We start from the raw sequence: 18,242 nt of genomic DNA, 5'->3' as shown, positions 1-18,242 counted from the left end.
CATACTCAGATTTACTCCTGTCTTTAAGTTTTACCTCTTACCTAAGACAAAGAGCAGAAAAGCCAACACTCAGAAACCATGCTGATATTTGAATTTTTATAGGAATATTGTAAATATTATGGTTACGTATGGAAAACCAAAGCTGTGTCAAAATGCTTCTATCATTTCAAGCAGTCCTATTTAATTATAGTTTACTTTTCAAGAGTATTTAAAAAGATATGGCTGTTTTAAAGGCAAAGATATTTTAAATAAAATTACATTTCATTTTATTCTATTATTATTGATGATTATTATTATTGATGATCATCAATTATTATTATTATTATTATTATTATTATTATTATTATTATTATTATTATTATTATTATTATTATTATTATTATTATTAGTGAATTTATAAATTACTTAACGCTAAAAAATATATTTTTAGAACAGGAAATAGGAAAAAATGAGTTTTTTTTAGATTTTTTTTAAATGGGCAAACACTTACTATGGCATTTGTTTTTTGTAATTACATTTTACATACAATATGTAAGGATCGTAGTGCACAGTTATATTATTAGCTTCCGGTACCTCACTTCCTGTCGGCTCGATCGGAAACGTACGTGCTATCGACATTCTTTGGTTCCGCTGTGGAAATGGCCTCCTCGAGTCAGCTATAAATGCCAAATGAGCCCTTAATTCTTGGAGTCAACAGAGAGAAACTAGGCCTGTCCGGGGCACCAGTCGAGGCGATTTGGACGTTTTCTGACGGTAATTCGACGCGTGAGGAGGCGTTTGAACGATGCCACATTTCCTGTGGCCGGAGCCGCTGTCACCCGCACAACTCAAGCGCTTGGAGGAGCACAAGTACAGCGCGTCTGGTCGGTCCCTGTTCGAGCCGCCGTGCCAGATCTACTGGAACTGGCTGGTCCAGCAGATCCCGACATGGGTCGCACCCAACACGCTGACTATAGTGGGACTGCTGGTCAACATAGTGTCCACGGTGATTCTTGTGTATTATTGTCCCACGGCCAAAGAGGAGGTGAGTAAGCGCTGAAGTTGACAGAACAAACCCTAATGACGTGTCCCCGGGCACCAATCCTCAATTCAGATGTTGGCTTAATTACATTAACGAGGACATCTGCTCAGTCCATATCAATGCAAGCCCACAAATTCAGTTACAATTTTAATCCCTGGAGGCTACGTTTTTAATCCGTTTTACATTCCAGCCCCCAGGTCAATAATAGTGTTTTTCACATTTCTGCTTCCTTAATGCGTGTTGCTCCTGACGCCGATTACAGTTTTAAGCTTGATAATTCAGGGCAGAACCTTAATCAGAACGTGTTTTCAGTAGACAGTTTTAATCGCGCCCCTCAATGGGAGGACTATACTGGGACTAGACGGGTCACGTGGTCTTTTTGCGTACTTGGAAACTTGTCAGCTTTGACGTCGTGTTTACCCGGACGCGGTTGGTGACACAACGCAGAAGCCAGCTTCTTTTGCTCAGTTACCATGAACACGGACTAGTCAGTAAATCAACAAGGAACTAGTTGTTTTGTGAAATTGCCCTAGACACACAACTACTGTTTTGCTTAAAATACAAGGCTGATCCTTGGAACATCTCTCTGAGCTGGCAGGCGACCTATGGTCCACTTATCTCCTCCATAGGAGTGTGTGTGTGTGTGTGTGTGTGTGTGTGTGTGTGTGTGTTTATCAGCGTTACACCTTGCAACCAGGTCCACAGTCCGTGCAATGTGCTGTCACTGTCACTTTCCTCTGCTGTTACAGTCAGTCAGTGAGGAAAGCAAACATCCACTCTCAGAGCACAGACCCTTTGACTGTGGCCTCTAGAGGAGGAGTCTGCAACCCTGGTCTTTGACAGACAGTATCTTGACCTTGACCCGGTGTGTTTATCCAATCAGCAGCTAACTGACACACCTGAACAAGGTAATCAGCGGGGAGAATTGGAAAACCACCAGGACACTGGCTCTCGAGGACCAGGGGTGCAGACCCCTGCTCTAGAGGAAAGCAGCAGGGTCTCTGAATATTTACTGTAGACAGCGTGGGATTCTTGAACTCTCTGGGAAATCTATCTCTCTCACAAGCACACACACATTGCATTGGTAAACACACCGTTGGCTCGCTCAAGTGTCCAGATGGTCCATAACCTTCATCCTAGTTGGAGGAACCAACTCTGGTGTCAGCCGTCCTGTGCAGTCAGTCTAAACCTACCAAAAAGTAAAGAAGGATACTGTAATTGTTGGGGTGAAGGATCTTTTTATTTGATGTAATAACTGATAAACAAACAGTTTATTTCAGGTTTATGCCTTTCACACAAACAGAACCGAAGCAATAAATAGTCTTTTTGTCCTCCTCCTCCTCTCTCAAGGCGCCAGCATGGGCCTTCATCCTGAGTGCGCTGGGCCTCTTTATCTATCAGTCTCTGGATGCTATTGATGGGAAACAAGCGCGGAGGACCAACAGCAGCTCGCCCCTCGGAGAGCTCTTTGACCATGGCTGTGACGCCGTCTCCACAGGTGCTTACACAAACATCAAGTCTAAATGGAACAAAATCCCAGCACCAGAATGTCAGGGTCACATTGTTTTTGTTGCCCTTCAGTCTTTGTTGCTGTGGGGACATGCATTTCCTGTGGCATCGGCGCTTTACCGAACTGGATCTTCTTCTGCGGCTTCATCGGGATGTTCATGTTCTTCTGTGCCCACTGGCAGACCTACGTGTCTGGAACGCTGCGCTTCGGCCTGTAAGTCACGCACACACTCGCGTTATTCCTCAGCGCTGCTCTTCTCTGACGACGCGGCTCCCTGTCGCCTTCCTCACAGGGTTGACGTCACAGAGGTGCAGTTTGCCATCATGATCATGTATCTGATGTCGGCTTTTGGCGGCGTGAGCCTCTGGCAAGCTACGGTATGTGACAATAATCCCTTTCTCACACGCTGTACACACACAGGAACAGTGGGGTTTCTCCTTGAGTGTAGTTTTTACACTATATTGATCAGTCTCTAGTTTTTAGTACTAGTGTTTTTTTAAATAGAATGTGCTTTACTTTTACTCTGTGCTGCCTTTGGAGGCTTCACTTAACAACACATGAGGGAAGTGAGAAGGTAAATATGGGTAGCTAATGCCATGGCAGCAGGTCATCCGTCGGACATGGTCTGGCTCCAATAGCTGATAATGTCACCCGCTTCGCCCTCCCATCACGCTCGGCATGACTGCAGCTTCCATACGAGCACCTTTCTTCTTCCTTCGAGGACGAGGCCTTCGTGTCCTCAGACCAAATGACTACGGTGTGTTTCCACAGTTGCCCGTCATTGGCCTCAAGATGTACATCTTCCCCATCCTGGGCATCATTGGAGGAGCTCTCTACTCCTGCTACAACTACTTCTATGTCATTTTAAATGGAGGTGTGGGCAAAAACGGCTCCACCGTAGCTGTAAGTCCACACGCACAGTTAAACACCTGTATGGTTGATGGACTATGATGCATCCTTAATGACGTGCCCTCTGTTCAGGACACCAGTGTGCTGACTCCCGGTTTGCACATCGGCCTCGTTCTCACACTGGCCTTCATCATTTTCAAGAAGTCGTCAAGCCACTTGTTCGAGCATCACCCCTGCCTGTACCTGCTCGCCTTCGGCATGGTGATCGCCAAGATCTCCAACAAGCTGGTGGTACGTCTACGCACCCTGCGACTGATCCCGTGACTCGGTGCAAACCGTGGTTAATGCTCTCACTGTCTCCTGTGTAGATAGCGCACATGACGAAGAGTGAGCTGCACCTGCCAGACACAGCCTTTATAGGCCCCAGCCTCCTCTTCCTCAACCAGTACTTCAACAGCTTCATCGACGAGCACATAGTTCTCTGGATCGCCATGGTCAGTACGAGACCGAGACACGTGTTATTACAAATTAAAGTTAATTAATACAGACATACATACCTTCAAAGTAGACGGTTTCCTTCTTCATAGTAGCTCTGTCCTGCTGATTAGGAACAAAACCCTTAATCTAATACAGTTACATAACATAATTAATTTTATTCATCACAGTTTTTTTTCTTTGTGACACAGATTTGCATCTTACTTCTTTTTCTCTATATCTGTAAGTGCTGTAACCTCTGGAGTCCATGCACGCTCTCACAGGTGTTTAGAGTTACTCTGCTTAAACGTTGGCTCAGGTTGGGTGGGTCTGTGTTACTGAACCTACTGAATTCACCAGGAACAGTTGACACAGTTGTCATTTCAGGCCTGGTTCGTGCTGCACTGGACTGATCTAATCAGGAAGCTGCACCTGTGTGGGCGGCTGATGGAATGTGCACATACTGAGACCATTTAGAGGAAATAGTGTCAAATGACATGCCAACCCACAAAGGACTGGTTCACGGCCACTAAAGAAGCATGTGATGACTTTTCCACAGGTTCTCTCTCTCCTGGATCTGACGCGGTACTGTACAGGCGTGTGCCTCCAGATCGCCTCCCACCTGCGCATTCGCGTCTTCAGCATCACGCCCCCGGGCGACAGCCACCGCGACTGACGGCTTGCCCGGCGGGAGGAGGCGGGGGGAGACACAGACCTCTCCCCGCTCCTGGAAGCAGACAACGACGAGGTCAGACCTTCGTCCCAGAGCCACTGCAGCCTTGACAAAGTGATTGCCTCGCACTAAAACAACACCAAAACTAAAATCAAAAACAGTTCAAGAAGACGAAATTTAACTGAAATACCAAAATGGGTACGTTGAGCTTGGCCAAATACCAAATTATATCTGCTTTAATAGTCATTAATTATGATTGTCTCCAGTTTACTAAATTCAGAAAGATATGACAAACCTTCAATACTTGGCCAGGCTGAACAGAGCGCCCGCTCAAATTTTTTACTCTTTTTTTGTATTTATTAAATTAATGAGATCTAATTGGTTGTGCATCTGGGTTTGAAAATGCAAAATTAATTAATACAAATTTCTTTTAAGAACAAAACCTTGAAAACCTCAAAATAAGTGCAATGACGTTTACAGGCTGTCAGAGAGCTCGGCGACGGGGTAACGACGTGTTAATGCTGAAAACTGCGACTGGCTTTGTAAAAGGCTTCTCTCACGAACACCACTCCAGTCAAGCGTTCTGTCTTTTTTTTGATGTTCATCTCATCCCACATCAACATTAAACCACCGTGTCCCTCAGCTGCAGCCTTTAGCGCCGTCGACTAATGAAGCATTAACACCCAACTTGTTCTGCTTTCTGTTCTTCTCCCTAAAGGGCTAATCGTTAATTATATGTGATTGTACAGATTTCAACTGAAGACGCCTTAAATATTTTTGGTTGTAATTAGTTTAACTTGTGAATATTTAAAAGGACTTTGTACATTTGTTTTTCCACTCGTGCATTGCACCGAGTACAGCTACTGGAAGTTTTTTTTTTAACTGTTCATCCTTCACTCATGACATTGACTTCATTCATACAAACGCATATTATGTAGCGGTGAGTCATTCATATGGTCCTTGATGATTTGTGGAATTGTGATTGTTGTTATGACTGAATAGTTCATGTTCACTAGGATCAAAAAGGGACGTGTTTGTAGTGATGTGGAGTTTTAAAAAATAAAAATAAACATCTTCTAATTTTCAGCTTCTTCAGGATTATGGACACGGAAGAATGAGCATGTCCAAAACTATGACTTGGCTTAATTTAAAGTGTTTTTTATATTGATTACAACACTACGTTGCACAGTTCACTAACGCAGCAATGCACCTTTTTACTAACAGGTACATGTGGAGAATATTGTAATAAAGAAAATATTTTTCATGTCTTTCAGTCTGTGGTTTGTATGTGTTCCAACAGAGTGAAAACCCAGACTTGCAGATCCCAGTTGGCAGCAAACATGTCTTTATTGAACTCCTCCTTTATATTTTTCAATTGAGGGTGAATGTTTCCTCATTAAACCACCTGACTAGATGTACCAAAAAAACAACCCAAAGGACTTTTTATTCTTCAGCCCAATGAAACGATGTGATTTGAAAGTCGCCCTCTGACCTCACATATGACCCGTTTGAGCAGTATCTGAAGCATTTTGTGGCACAACGCTTACAGTTAGCATTGAACACTTGGCTCACTGTCACAAGAACACACTGAAAATAAGTTAGAGAACACATGCTGAGGGGGTCTGAATTTCAGACAGCAGCGAGCCCATCGTGTCCCACGGGGACGCACATACAGCTGTAGTATCGCTCTGATGAGAACATCTGTACCACATCAAGCATGATGATCAGGACACGGTGTGTATGACCAATACAATACAGGAACACATATACACACATAGAGAAAGGTTTAAACAAGCAGGAATGAAAGAAGGCACTTCAAGTTTTTCTTTTTACAAACAACACAAGAGCGATGGCTTACATTTATCACCCCTCATGAAGATACGCTAACCTTTCCCCTCGGGTTCTTTAAAATAAAAAAAAAACACAAGCATAACTATAAAAAGATATCAATTAACCTGCTGAGCATTTCTTAATTAATCAATTAAGGTCTAGATCATTCTGTGTCCATCAGTTTACCAAAACAGAGAAACGTAGAAATCCTCTGAGCAGCCAGTACCAGTAAACATTTGGCATTTTTGCGTGCAGACACAATCAAACAATGAATCAGCTATAAGTATAGTTACAGATTACTTTGTTAGTGAGGCGATTGGTCGTCCGAACTTCAAGCAACAACAGATTTTATGGCAAAACCTTCTTCCTGTGTACACAACGCTGTGAAGCAGCCCGTTAATCAGCGATGCGGAGAAGACGGGACCTGGGAGGGAGGTGCAGGGCGAAGGGAGTGTTCTGTGTGTGAAGGGTTTCGGATGTCCCCAGTGGAGGAAGAGAGGCATTACAGGCCTCTTCTGTCTGGGCGTTATTCCCTTTCTCTGGCCAGGCCAGACCATCGTCTCCCCAAAACTGTCTCATCATTGTCTGGTGAGTCTCTGACGCAACACAAGCATCGCGGGCCTTCAGATTCCCGTTTCCACCCAGTCCCCTTCGTTCCCTTTACGCGGCGGAAGACAGAAGGGCCGGGGGCTGTGGAGGGATCATCATCCTCTGTCACACTCGCTCAGGGTTGCTGTCCCTATTCACTCTACGTCTGGGGAACAGCTTTCGCTTGAGCAGAATCAGCTGGGAGAAAAAGGCAACATGGAATTAGCAAAGAGAATTTAAACCTTTATACGACTTAACAGGGAACGTTATTGTGACACCAAAGTGCATTTGTGTATGGTGACAGAGAGACTGGACTAGTCCGACACATTCCTTACTGGTAGCATTGGTCCCATGGGCAGCTGCAGGGGGAAATACTTCTAGGGTCATGTCAACATTTGACCTTTCTTTATGTTTGCTGAGGAGAAACTAGAAACCTTTGGCACGCCTCACAAGAGCTCAATGTCAAACCTGGGACAAGCAGCGTTTAGTAAACTACTCCTGGTGTTTGATATTGAAATCCCTCTTTTCTGGCAGCAGAGAAGGTTCAAGTAGATACAAGACGCGTCTGATCCGACTGAACAAAGACAGACAGGTTTCTGATTTCACAGGAGTGCATAAGGTCTTTTATTTCTGTAAAGGCTCAGCTGGTCTCACTGGATGGACACATAAGATGGAAGCACCTCCGAGTGGAATTTCAGTGGTGAAGAAATGAACCATAGCTCAAGGGTTAATCAAGGGTTGTCTAAGTGAATATCCTGTGTCTTTAACTGTAAATAAAATGTTGGTGTGATCTGAGACGGACTCACTGACCTGTTCGGCAAAGAAGGACATGACGGTGAAGACGACCAGCGTCACCAGGACGCAGTGAGTCCAGAACTTCAGCTTATCCCGATACACTCGCCTGGAAAACAAAATATTTCATCTCAAATGAAACTACAACTTTATCACACGACGTAACACAAACGGACACACGAGCGGAAGCAAAGAGTGCGTTGTGAAAGTAGGCGGCAGATGCCTGAGGCGGCACGTCTCGCTCGGAGGAAAGGCAAGGTTTCTGATGTAACGAGACGGAAGCATGCGCTATGCAGAGGGCAGCGGGGCAACAGGGTGACAAGGTGAGATCCCCAGCGCCAGCTGCCTGTCACCTCGCTAACCTAGACGCAAGATGAAGGCGGCACAGAGGCAGCGGGCGGGACAAGAGCTCCAGCCGCAGGATGTTCTTTCAAGCATCTTACAGCCAGCAACTGATCTGGAGCAGCTCGGGCTAATTTTACAGCCCCTACGCAAGCCTGGCATTCTCCAGCGGAAGCCCCGCTGGATACAGCAGTAAGAGCCCGGACAAAAACCCTCTGAAGCCTCCAGAGGATTCCCACTTCCAAACTGGCAACACTTGGTCCCGAGTGGTGAGCGCCACAGATTCTTAACTTAGTCCAGCTGGAGGGGGAAAAAGGCACGTGTGCAACAAAGGCTCAAACGCGCACACACACAGCTGCTTCGTGTGCCGTCCACGGAGAGTGTATTGATGCTGGATGGGTTTGACCTACCACTCCTGGAGCTCCTCCATGTGCAGGAACCTGTTGCGATACTCTCTAGGCAGCTCGAACTGCGACGGCAGCGGGAACATGGACTCATAGAAGTCTCTGAGCACGGCCTTCACTGTGGCGGCGTCCTTATGGCTGTGGTCAATGTTGTCGTTCAGACAGATGAACTTCCTGTTTGGTGGAAAAAGCGAGACGTGAGCGTGGTTCACCAGCCAAGGAGAGTCGCTGAGGGAGACGGAAGACGGTCCTCACCTTGGGTTCTTCCTGATGTCGTCTAACTGGCCGACCACGTGGGACACGTTCGTTCGCACCATCTTGAAGGCTATCTCTTCTTCTCCCATGATCTCGAACCTGTCCCAACAAAGAAGCAGCGTTAGCAGCCGAACAGCGGACCCAGGGGAGGATCCAGCGGGGGGGGGACTCACTTGTACTTGTTTTGATCCTTGAAGGCTTTGTGAATACGTTCTGTGATGGGCTTGCAGTGGAGGATGAGGCCTTTTGTGACAGGAGGCTGTGGATTTAGAAAGAAACAATAGGAACGTAAGTCAAATCACTCTGCTCTGTACGAGCCTAACAACTAAAATACAGCTGGCGGTCCAGATCCCACACCATGCTGGGGTCATAGTAGGCCTCCTGAGTGGGATTCGCCAGGTGAAGCTGTGTCAGGTTTGATGGGAGAGTCTTGGAACAGTTTATCAGCATCTGCTCTAGGCCTGTGAGGTCCTGCAGATGCCAAACAGAAAGAAATACACACACACTTAAAGCAAACCACACAATTAACACAACGATCAAATGTCGCTCAAACATCAAGGCTTGAAGCACCTGGAGGCTGAGAGGCAGGTCGTGGATCCTCGTGGCCAGAGTTCGGATCTCGCGGTCGGACAAGACGCCCGAATGGTCTGTGTCGATCTCGTCGAACACCTCCGAGACGTTGAGCTGCTGCTGAGCGCTCATCAGGAAGTAGAAGTAGGAGAAGGCGAACTGCATGTCCTCCGAGTGACGCACGCGGTGGCCCGATGTTTTGTCAAACTCCTCAGGAAATCTGAAAAATAAAAAAACCCACAGCACGGGGCCGTTTTACATCTACACTCTATCTACCAATCCATCCGAAATCCGTGAGTGCGCTGCTTACGTGTCCTGCAGCTCCTGCATGATGAGCCGGTCGATCATGTGCGGCATGTGCGCCGGCACTTTGCGGGACGTGAAGCCGAACTGGCTGTTGAGCAGCTTGTTGACGTAGCGCAGGGAGTTGGCAAAGGTGTCGTGCAGCCTCCGCCCAGTGGCGGCGCCGTCGCTCCGGTACGTTAGCTCCTTCTGCAGACGCTCCTCCTCCTGTGGCATCAACGCAAACCGGGTTGAGACTTGAAGAGAGGAAAATGCACAAGCAGACGTTTAGCGTTGGCGTTGCAGCCTCTTACCTCGAGGACGTCCTGAAAATACTTCCTCCTCTCCCACGGTAGGAAGCCTCTGTCGGAGGAGACGAAGTGCTGCAGCCTCCTCCCCACGGGAGCTGGTTGCAGGTTGCCAGTTCTGGGCCTCTCGATGGCAGCGTTCAGAGGAGCAGCTTCATCCTCGGCTTTAAGCTCATCGCTGATACGGACTGGGATACGAGCGGTGGCAGCTTTTTCCTGGTGCCGCTCCCCTCTGCTGGATATTCCCTTCGAGCCCTGACCTCTGACCTCTTCAGCCTGGGGCTGGTCTCCATCCAGGTCTTTATATGGTTTCCTCCGCTCCTTGGCCACGTCCTCGCTGCCTGGCTGCGCTGCCACCGCCAGCTGCTGCTGCTGCTTTTCACCCAGCATCTTGTAAGGTCTTAGAAGCTCCGCTTTAGTGAGGTTGTAGCCCTTCATCGTAATGTCACCGATCAGCAGCTTCTCCTCCAGCTTCCGAAGCTCGTTACGCACAGCGGCCGGTAGAAGGGACACATTTAGGGATGGAACCTCCACAACGGCTTGAGGGTCCCCGTCCTGCCTTTTCCGGATCTTAGGGCTGCGCTTGTCTTCGGGAATGTCTGAAAAAAGGAAAACCTCCTCGGGAGTCGGGCTGGGCTTCGGCTCCTCGGCAGCGTCCTTGCCTGCGGGCTGGGATGCGTTGGAGCGGGGAACCTCTCTGGTGTCCACGGCCACGTTGAAGGTCAGTGCGAACTTTGTGCCGTCGGCCCCCTGGAAGGTGACGTTGTACTGGACCTGGGTGGCGTTGTGGCCGGGATAAAGGAGCAGGTGTATGGTTTTCCACTTGTTGGCGACCGAGGTGTGACGGACCACCTGGTTGTCGCTGACGTGGGCCTCCGTGGCTCTGTGAGCCAGCCGGTGGAAGGAGAAATAAGGCCGGACCTCCCCCAGCGGGAGGACGTACAGGCTCTGGTTCCTCAGCAGGGTCACGCGGTGCAGCTCGCCGAAATGCTCTGTCAGAATGAATATGACACGAGGATGAGGATGGAGACAGAGTCCTGCGAAGACGCCGCCACGTGGCATTAACTCACCTTGGCCACAGTCGCCCACGTCGAAGCCGCACGACGCCACGTTGCAGGCCTGGTCGCAGAACTTGTCTGCCAGCCAGGAGTTGGCACAGCCTTGGTTGCAGTACGACGTCCCACCGAGGCCTCCGACGCCGCCCGCGAACTGCCACATCTGCCCCCCAGCCCCACCCTGGCCGCCGCCGCCGCCCCCCAGGCCGAAGCGACTGTTCCCCGCGGCACCTGTTGGAGAGAAGGTCACAGACACGTTATTTGAGAAGACTGAGGCGAACAACTTACAGTACGGAGAGGAACAGAGCTGCCGTTACCCAGACAGTCTCCTCCGTCCCAGTCACACGCAGAGTTGTTGCACGCTTTGTCGCAGTAGCCGTCTTTGATCCAGGACCCGGGGCAGCCCTCTGCACAGTTGGGCACGGGCCAGGTGAGATACACCTGCAGGGAAGCGAGGGAAGGCGCGGTTTAACGCTGTGCAGCCCGAAGCCCAGTCGACCTGCTCACACTGAAGCAGCCCCACCTTCTGCCCTTTGGAGTGGCTGTAGAAGTCGTCCGGCCAGACGTCTTTGCCGAACATCACGTCATCGTTGAGGTAGATGAACTTCTGCGACAGGCCGGGGATGCGGTGGATGTGGGTCTCTATAGCGGGCGAGCTGAAGGTCGGGAGGTGGCTGCCGTTGAGGAAGATGTTCTGCAAGTCGAGGAAAACACCTTAATACACAGGGAAGTGAATCTGTTTTTCACAGCAGCCCTGACAGGAGGAAACAGGAGAAGGCCTTTGTGTGGACCTGGGTGACTTTGAGGTCGTTAATGCTTAAGGCATTTCTCTCCGTCGCCACCTCTGATGACCGACCTGAGGCCCGTGTGGGCCTTGGGCTCTCAGAGTGGAGTCGCTGCCTGGCTGAGCATCTGCACAATGTCTGGCCACAGAATGAGCAGGATTTCAAAAATAAGCGGGACAGTGGTGCCTAGCCGCCTCATCCATCATCCTGCTTTTACAAGAGAAGGGGATCTGTCACTGTAGCAGCTGCAAGGACACTGGTCAGCAGACAACGCTGGCTTCATCAACCTATTATTAACCCATGGGCCACTTTATTAGGAACACCTGCGCAGTCTCATTCAAGCTTTTCAGGCCTCACCTGATGTGTGATTACGGTCACCCTGGGATTGTCCAGGTTGAGCCAAGAGGGAATCTGCCCGTTGGTGACCACGAAGATGTGCCGCACCCAGGGAGCGTGCTTCTCCACTGAGCGCAGCGAGTAGCGGAGCTCCTCGTTGTCCTCGAACCTGCTGGCTGACACGTCTTCATCCCGCTTGGACTGAAAAGCAGCAACAGAAGAGACACGGTTGGTGCTGATGATCAGATCAGCTGCGTGTGGCCCTAACATGCGTGTTGACTGCTCCAACCTGTGATATGGCACTGAGATCCCAGAACATGTACGCGGGACTGATGGTGAGCTCCTTCCCATCCAGCGTCAGGTTCTTTTTGGCCTGCTGCGTCAGATCAGCGAAGTCCTGCTGGGTTTTCAGCTGGAGCAGCGAGATGCTGGCCTCCGAGTACAACTCGAACTGAGAAACGGAGACAGGAGCAGTAAAGCGTTTTGAATGTCCTTAAAACCGTGCAGCTCTCAGCGTGAGCAGGCCTCACGTCCATCACGTTTCTCTAAGATGGCGATACAGGCATGAGAAAAAACACATCAAGGGTGACCCCTGACCTTCCAGCTATAAATGCCCGGTGAAAGCAGCTATGGTGCTTGCGTGAAGGTATCCTCCGGGCGTTATCGAGGTGAGAGTCTGGAAAATTCTGAGGTCATCCTCTCCGCGGGCGGTCACATGGGGCTCGCTTTGCTATGTGAGGCATCGGAGGACTCTGTCTGTTTGTGTGTGGCCCGGTCAGACCACGTGTCCCGCCTCTCATCTCTCAAACGCAGAGCTCGCCAGTTTCCGCTCCATCGTCTGGCACCGAGCACAAACATCTCACACGGGCTCGTGTTCTGCTCGTCCGTTCTGAACCGACTTTGATATGGCTCTCTTTACAGCGCTGATTATGCCTTAGCACGCACACACCTGCTAACGAGCTACTGTAAGCCTACACAGCCACAGACAAGACGCGCTAGTGCACACAGGTCTTAAAAATAAAGGTCACAAACATTTGCCAACTTCTCACTCACATAGTAATGTATCACAGCTGCACAGTCTGAGAACAAAACCGTTACATTAAAAAGGACAAATGCGATAGTTCTAGCGTTTTGCTTGTGTGTGTGTGTGTGCGTGCGTGCGTGCGTGCGTGCGTGCGTGCGTGCGTGCGTGCGTGCGTGCGTGCGTGCGTGAGCGGAGGACATGTCGCTCAGGTTCTGTTTACACACTGGAGGGTTCATCAGTTAACTGCCACGCCCTTCATGCAGCAGCTACTGTTATTAATATGCCCCAGGTGAATAGAAGACTCAGCGCAGTATAAACTGTGACAGCTCTGGCCCATTTGTCAGAATAAGTAATTGGTCTATAAATCGAACTCCGCTCTCTGTCTAAACTAATTAACCTGGTGGTGAGTGAGCTCTGTGAGACAGCTGAGCCGAGACGTCGCCGGGGCCCACGCTTTAGTGGGATGAAGAGCAAGGCTGCTTCCGTTTACCCTTTTCATATGGGATGTGATGCATGCTAACGGAAATATCCAATACTCACACAATTCACACATTGTTGCTTCCTTCCTATTCATTCTAACATTTAACAACATAACCTCCTGTTATTTATAAAGCACCACATCACAAATTAATTCTCTAGCGACCTTAGAGAGAAAAGCAACACTTCCCCCACATCCAGCCCTCGGCACAAACTCTCCCTTCTTGGGTTTCGAGGCTCTGCTACAGCCCGTCAGCCTCTGCATGTGATGAATTAACCTTTAATCTGGCTACACGGCGGAGATAAGACACCGTGCAAGATGCGCGGGCGAATAAAAATACACGTTAATACAAACACATCAGCGGGCTTGTACACAACAGCACGGCCGCAGCTTGACAGGCGACGGCACGAGCAGATGACGAGGGGCGGCGGGGCGGCTTTCAGCACCGGGCGCTCAGTCGAACGACAGCTATTAATAACGAGCGTCTCTCAGCGCCCGGCGTTCGCTGCGACACTATGCACATCATCCCTGTTTCACAGAAACTGCCCCGCGGCACCAGGAAACACCTTGAACTCCACACTGTGCAGTGTGTGGGTGGCAAGTGTGGCAGGATTCCTGCAGTCTTAAACGCCCCCCCCCCACACACACACACACACACACACACACACACACACACACACACACACACACACACACACACACACACACACACACACACACACACACACACACACACACACTTATTCAACACCTTCCTTCCTGGACCCTGTCCATCACATCATAGTTTCCCCTCCAGCTTGGCGTGATGCAGGCGAGCAGTGAAGAAGAGGAAGTACATGTAAGAGCCTGGGTGACCTCCTTGCGCTGCCTGGCACGGGGCCACTCCTGACAGTTGTTCTAATGTTAACCCCCCACGCAGCCCGCTAGAGTTACAGCATGAATCCCCCCCGGTTATTATCACGTGACCCGCTGTGCCCGACGCCGAGGACCGGGGCGCGAATGCAGGGAACGACGGGACAACTGGTTTCCAGGAGGATACGTGGGTGAAACGCTGTTAACCTACATTTAATATCAGATGAAGTCACAGGCGTTCTGCACCAACGTGTCCTCACATAATGCGCCACTTAATCACAGAGCTGAAGAGGAACCGAGCTGCTGGACACGCTTGTACATTTACTGATTTTGACCTTTTTATTTTCAGACAGCTCCGACTGGCTCCCAACCCCCAGTGAGCTGGAACACAACTAGCAACAGCAATGATTGACGCATTTTGCATATATTTACCTGTTTACATTTCCTCTTATCTTGGCTTTATTAATTCATCGACTGAATATTGCTTCTGTAACTTTTATCTGTCATAGCAACTTGTAAAACATGAGAAATCTCACCTGCATTTCTGTCAACACAAAGTTCAACCAAGGTGCATTTTTGAAGGCGTAGTGATGGTGATTTTTTAGGCTCTTAAATACTGTCTAACAAGGGTAGTTACAAAAGATGTCATCTAATTGTCTCGGCCACGTGAGCGGATCATCAGACGGGACAAACGGCGACTAATGCTCATCCCACGCGTCTGCTGGGGCCACAGGGTCGACCAGCTCTATGGCGGCGCCCTTTTGTTTTCTCTGATTATTTAGTAATCCGTGCTCGTTAGTGGCATTCCTCCCTCTCAAAATATACAGCAGAAAATTATTAGGTACACAAAGCAGCCTTCAGCCCGGCTACAGAGAGGCCCTCCATCCACACTGGACACAGAGGGACGAAACAGCAGAGCTGCACAACGAGTACGTATGAGGCTAGAGGAGCCGCATGTATAAAAAGATCCAAGTCTAATCTGTGCACACAAATGCATCGTGTTGCAGCAGTGATGCAGTAACGTCATCAGTGCTTTAAAAAGATGCTCTGACAGCGACATCTGGTGGCAGAGAAGCATCTACGGACAGACAATAATCAACACCGCCCTCAAGAATACTTCAGGAATGGCAGCTTTACCTGTTTGATCCTGTTGGTGATGGCAGGCGGCAGCTTGACCCGCAGCTGCTCCGTCTCCTTGAAGGAAGCCGGGAAGCCGCTCATGTAGGCGAGCGTCTGCATCCGGAGCAGACCGGGAGCCTCCTTATCCGTCGTCTGATGGAGCGCATAGACGCACGCGTCAGGGGACGTGACCGGAACGCCACACATGCGCCAACAAACATGAAAAACTCACCAGGTAACATCTGGACACGGAGAACTTCACATCTTCTTTAGCCACGTCAGTAAAGGCCTTCACAGCTGTCAAGAGAGGCCACAAACAGGAGTCGACAGAATTTAGAAGCAAATTTGCAGTTTCCTCATCTGCACCGTGCTCCACACAAACTGACTCTATTTAGGACCGCCTATGTTCCATGCCTCATATTGTGGAAGAAAGTGTCAGCTGGCCACAAATTTGCTTAAGTATTAATGAATTGACCAAACTTTCTTTGCAAGGTAAATAAGCTTTATCTCGGTGGGAATTTGCCTACTGGCTCCAGTTATCGCACCGCTTGCTTTTTTCCCCCGCCCTCCCTGCTGGTGCTCGTGGGAATGATCGCTTTGGGGGCTTTTTTTTTACCGTCGGCCTGCGAGTGGAAGACGACCACGGAGACGGTGGTGGACGGGTGGAAGGGTTTGTTCAGGAGCAGCAGCTCTTTGGCAGCGGAGAAGGCGGGCGAGAGCGACGGCAGCTCCTTGAGCGTGACGTTGGCCGGCAGAGCGGGGTCCAGGGCCAGCATGGGCGCCACGATGCAGTGGGACAGCAGGCACTCGGGCTTGGCGCTGCGAGCAAACAGAACAACGGCCATTTGCACACGCTCGAACGCCACCAGGCTGCTTCCTTTGTGAAAACGATGCACCGAGACCCTCTTTCCGTCTGCGGTTCTAGCTTTCACAGGTCGCCCAGTGGTTGTGGTGGTGCACACACAGGAAACCTCCTCCTTAAAGTCACACCTTCAAAGAGGCTAAAAGAGTTTTGTCATTTGTTTTTACAATAGGACGACATTTTTGTGTGTCCCCATATTTCATTGATGTTCATTTCCATAAAACATGACAAATATAACTAAACCACAATGCGGTCACTCACTATTTATTATTGAGTCATTCTTTTGCCTCAAGAATCAGAACTGCTAGATTTGTATCTTCTGGAATCCGACTAGTTCACACACTTGACTTATATCTTCCTGTGGTATCTCCCACCACAGCTTCCTGTGTCAGTTATGACACTAACTGCTGTTTCTCCAGCACAGACGTCTGACCACCACACGGCCTTCTGCTCATTTTAATGAGTGACAGTGACACAGACTCCTCACGAGGGCTCACCTGTCTTTTGGCACCTCGGTCGTCTCGCTTGCATTCTTTCCCAGCCGTTCCCTGTGTGCGACAGCAGTAATTGTGGGTTTACTCACACAGGTTGGGTGAGGTCATTAAGAGAATAACTGCAACATTTCTATAGGTTTTCTCCTGCTTCCTGTTGAAGACAGAACAACACAGAGACACTCTGACCTTTGATTTGAAATTCTCCCTTTCTGGGCTACGTCTAAACAAGTCAATCAGAGTGAAAGTGATAAAGCTGCAGCTGAAGCCTTTGTCCTAATTCAGCTCATACTCTGAAGCATCCCATTCAGGATCGCCCCTTAGCAACGGCTTATTTCTAACCAGAGCTAATGACAACCTACAACCATTAAACTTCTCTGGACCCCCTACATTAGCACAGACAGCAGAGCCACAAATACCTCAGAGCCTTTTGCTCTTCGATCAGCTGCTCTTTGACCGCCTTCAGCTCCTTCAGCAGGGCCGTGTCTGTGCCGTTCACCCACGTATAGACCACGTCGATGGGCATGGGGAGACAGAGCCTGCAGAGAGACGAGCTCGCATCACGCAATACTGACACAAGCGTGGAGCGTGTGTGTCTCTTGAGGTGCGATAAGTCTCTCACCGGCTTTGGAAGGACTTTCCACCCACGTTGTCTCTGTAGGAGTCAAACAGCACATGATACTGGTCTCGGCTCCACTCGACCACCACCTGCACGAAGAGGAGACAATTTTACATGTATGCCCCCTAACCCTAACACAAATATCTCAGGCATCAAAATCCACAACCACACCTTGCTGCTTTCTGATTTTTTGGGAACCTTTTAGAATAATCCAAAGAACTGATGGTCTCTAAATAAGCAGGGCACATATGTGAAAGGTCAACCTCCTTTAAGTGGGTTTCAGAAGCTAAAAGACTGGATATAACAGAAATGAGGGACCACTGGTGATTTTCTATGAGGCCGAAATTGTACGAGTACCTCAAATATTCATTAGAGTTTCAACTGAAAGCCAACACGTTGCGTAAATTTGACTAAAAGGCAGATTAATTTAAAAAGGGCACATTATTAAAAGAAGTCTGGTGACAACGAGCTAAGATTAGCTACAGGCTAAGCTTAAAACGGCTCGTTAGCAAACACAGACTCGTGGTAAAAAACAGAAACAGGTTTGCTCACTTCTCCGAACTGAAAGGCGGAAACGATCATGAGGACGATCCCACCGAAGCAGAGGTAGAGCCCGTAGCGGTGCGACAGGCAGGTGTACGTCTGCCTCTGGACCAGCTTGAGCAGCGAGTTGACGACTACCATGGTTCGTCTCGGCGAAGCATAGCGATGCATTCATTCAGC

At 49.2% G+C, this 18,242-nt stretch overlaps 2 protein-coding genes across 2 annotated transcripts; one reads left to right on the top strand and one right to left on the bottom strand.

The window, feature by feature from the left end:
* The first annotated feature begins 581 nt into the window (after positions 1–581).
* On the top strand, positions 582–5,795 carry chpt1 (choline phosphotransferase 1). Its single transcript, XM_029161249.3, has 8 exons — positions 582–1,024; positions 2,372–2,519; positions 2,603–2,744; positions 2,824–2,908; positions 3,303–3,434; positions 3,513–3,671; positions 3,749–3,874; positions 4,414–5,795. Exons 1-8 carry the CDS (start codon positions 785–787, stop codon positions 4,528–4,530), a joined length of 1,149 nt encoding a protein of 382 aa, XP_029017082.1. The 5' UTR covers positions 582–784; the 3' UTR covers positions 4,531–5,795.
* Positions 5,796–5,849: 54 nt separating this feature from the next.
* On the bottom strand, positions 5,850–18,233 carry gnptab (N-acetylglucosamine-1-phosphate transferase subunits alpha and beta). The gene is made up of 21 exons (XM_029161248.3): positions 18,072–18,233; positions 17,523–17,608; positions 17,320–17,439; positions 16,907–16,957; positions 16,164–16,366; positions 15,780–15,844; positions 15,566–15,700; positions 12,364–12,525; positions 12,096–12,275; positions 11,477–11,647; positions 11,271–11,394; positions 10,969–11,184; positions 9,905–10,890; positions 9,619–9,818; positions 9,309–9,528; positions 9,096–9,209; positions 8,912–8,997; positions 8,739–8,837; positions 8,490–8,657; positions 7,756–7,846; positions 5,850–7,143 (listed from the first exon to the last, which is right to left on the bottom strand). Exons 1-21 carry the CDS (start codon positions 18,231–18,233, stop codon positions 7,072–7,074), a joined length of 3,711 nt encoding a protein of 1,236 aa, XP_029017081.1. The 3' UTR covers positions 5,850–7,071.
* Positions 18,234–18,242: the final 9 nt, after the last annotated feature.

This window comes from Betta splendens, chromosome 9 (genome assembly GCF_900634795.4).
Source record: "Betta splendens chromosome 9, fBetSpl5.4, whole genome shotgun sequence".
NCBI classification, from domain to species: Eukaryota; Metazoa; Chordata; class Actinopteri; order Anabantiformes; family Osphronemidae; genus Betta; species Betta splendens.
Note: the sequence above shows the minus strand (reverse complement) of the source record. Positions and strands in the feature narration are given on the sequence as shown.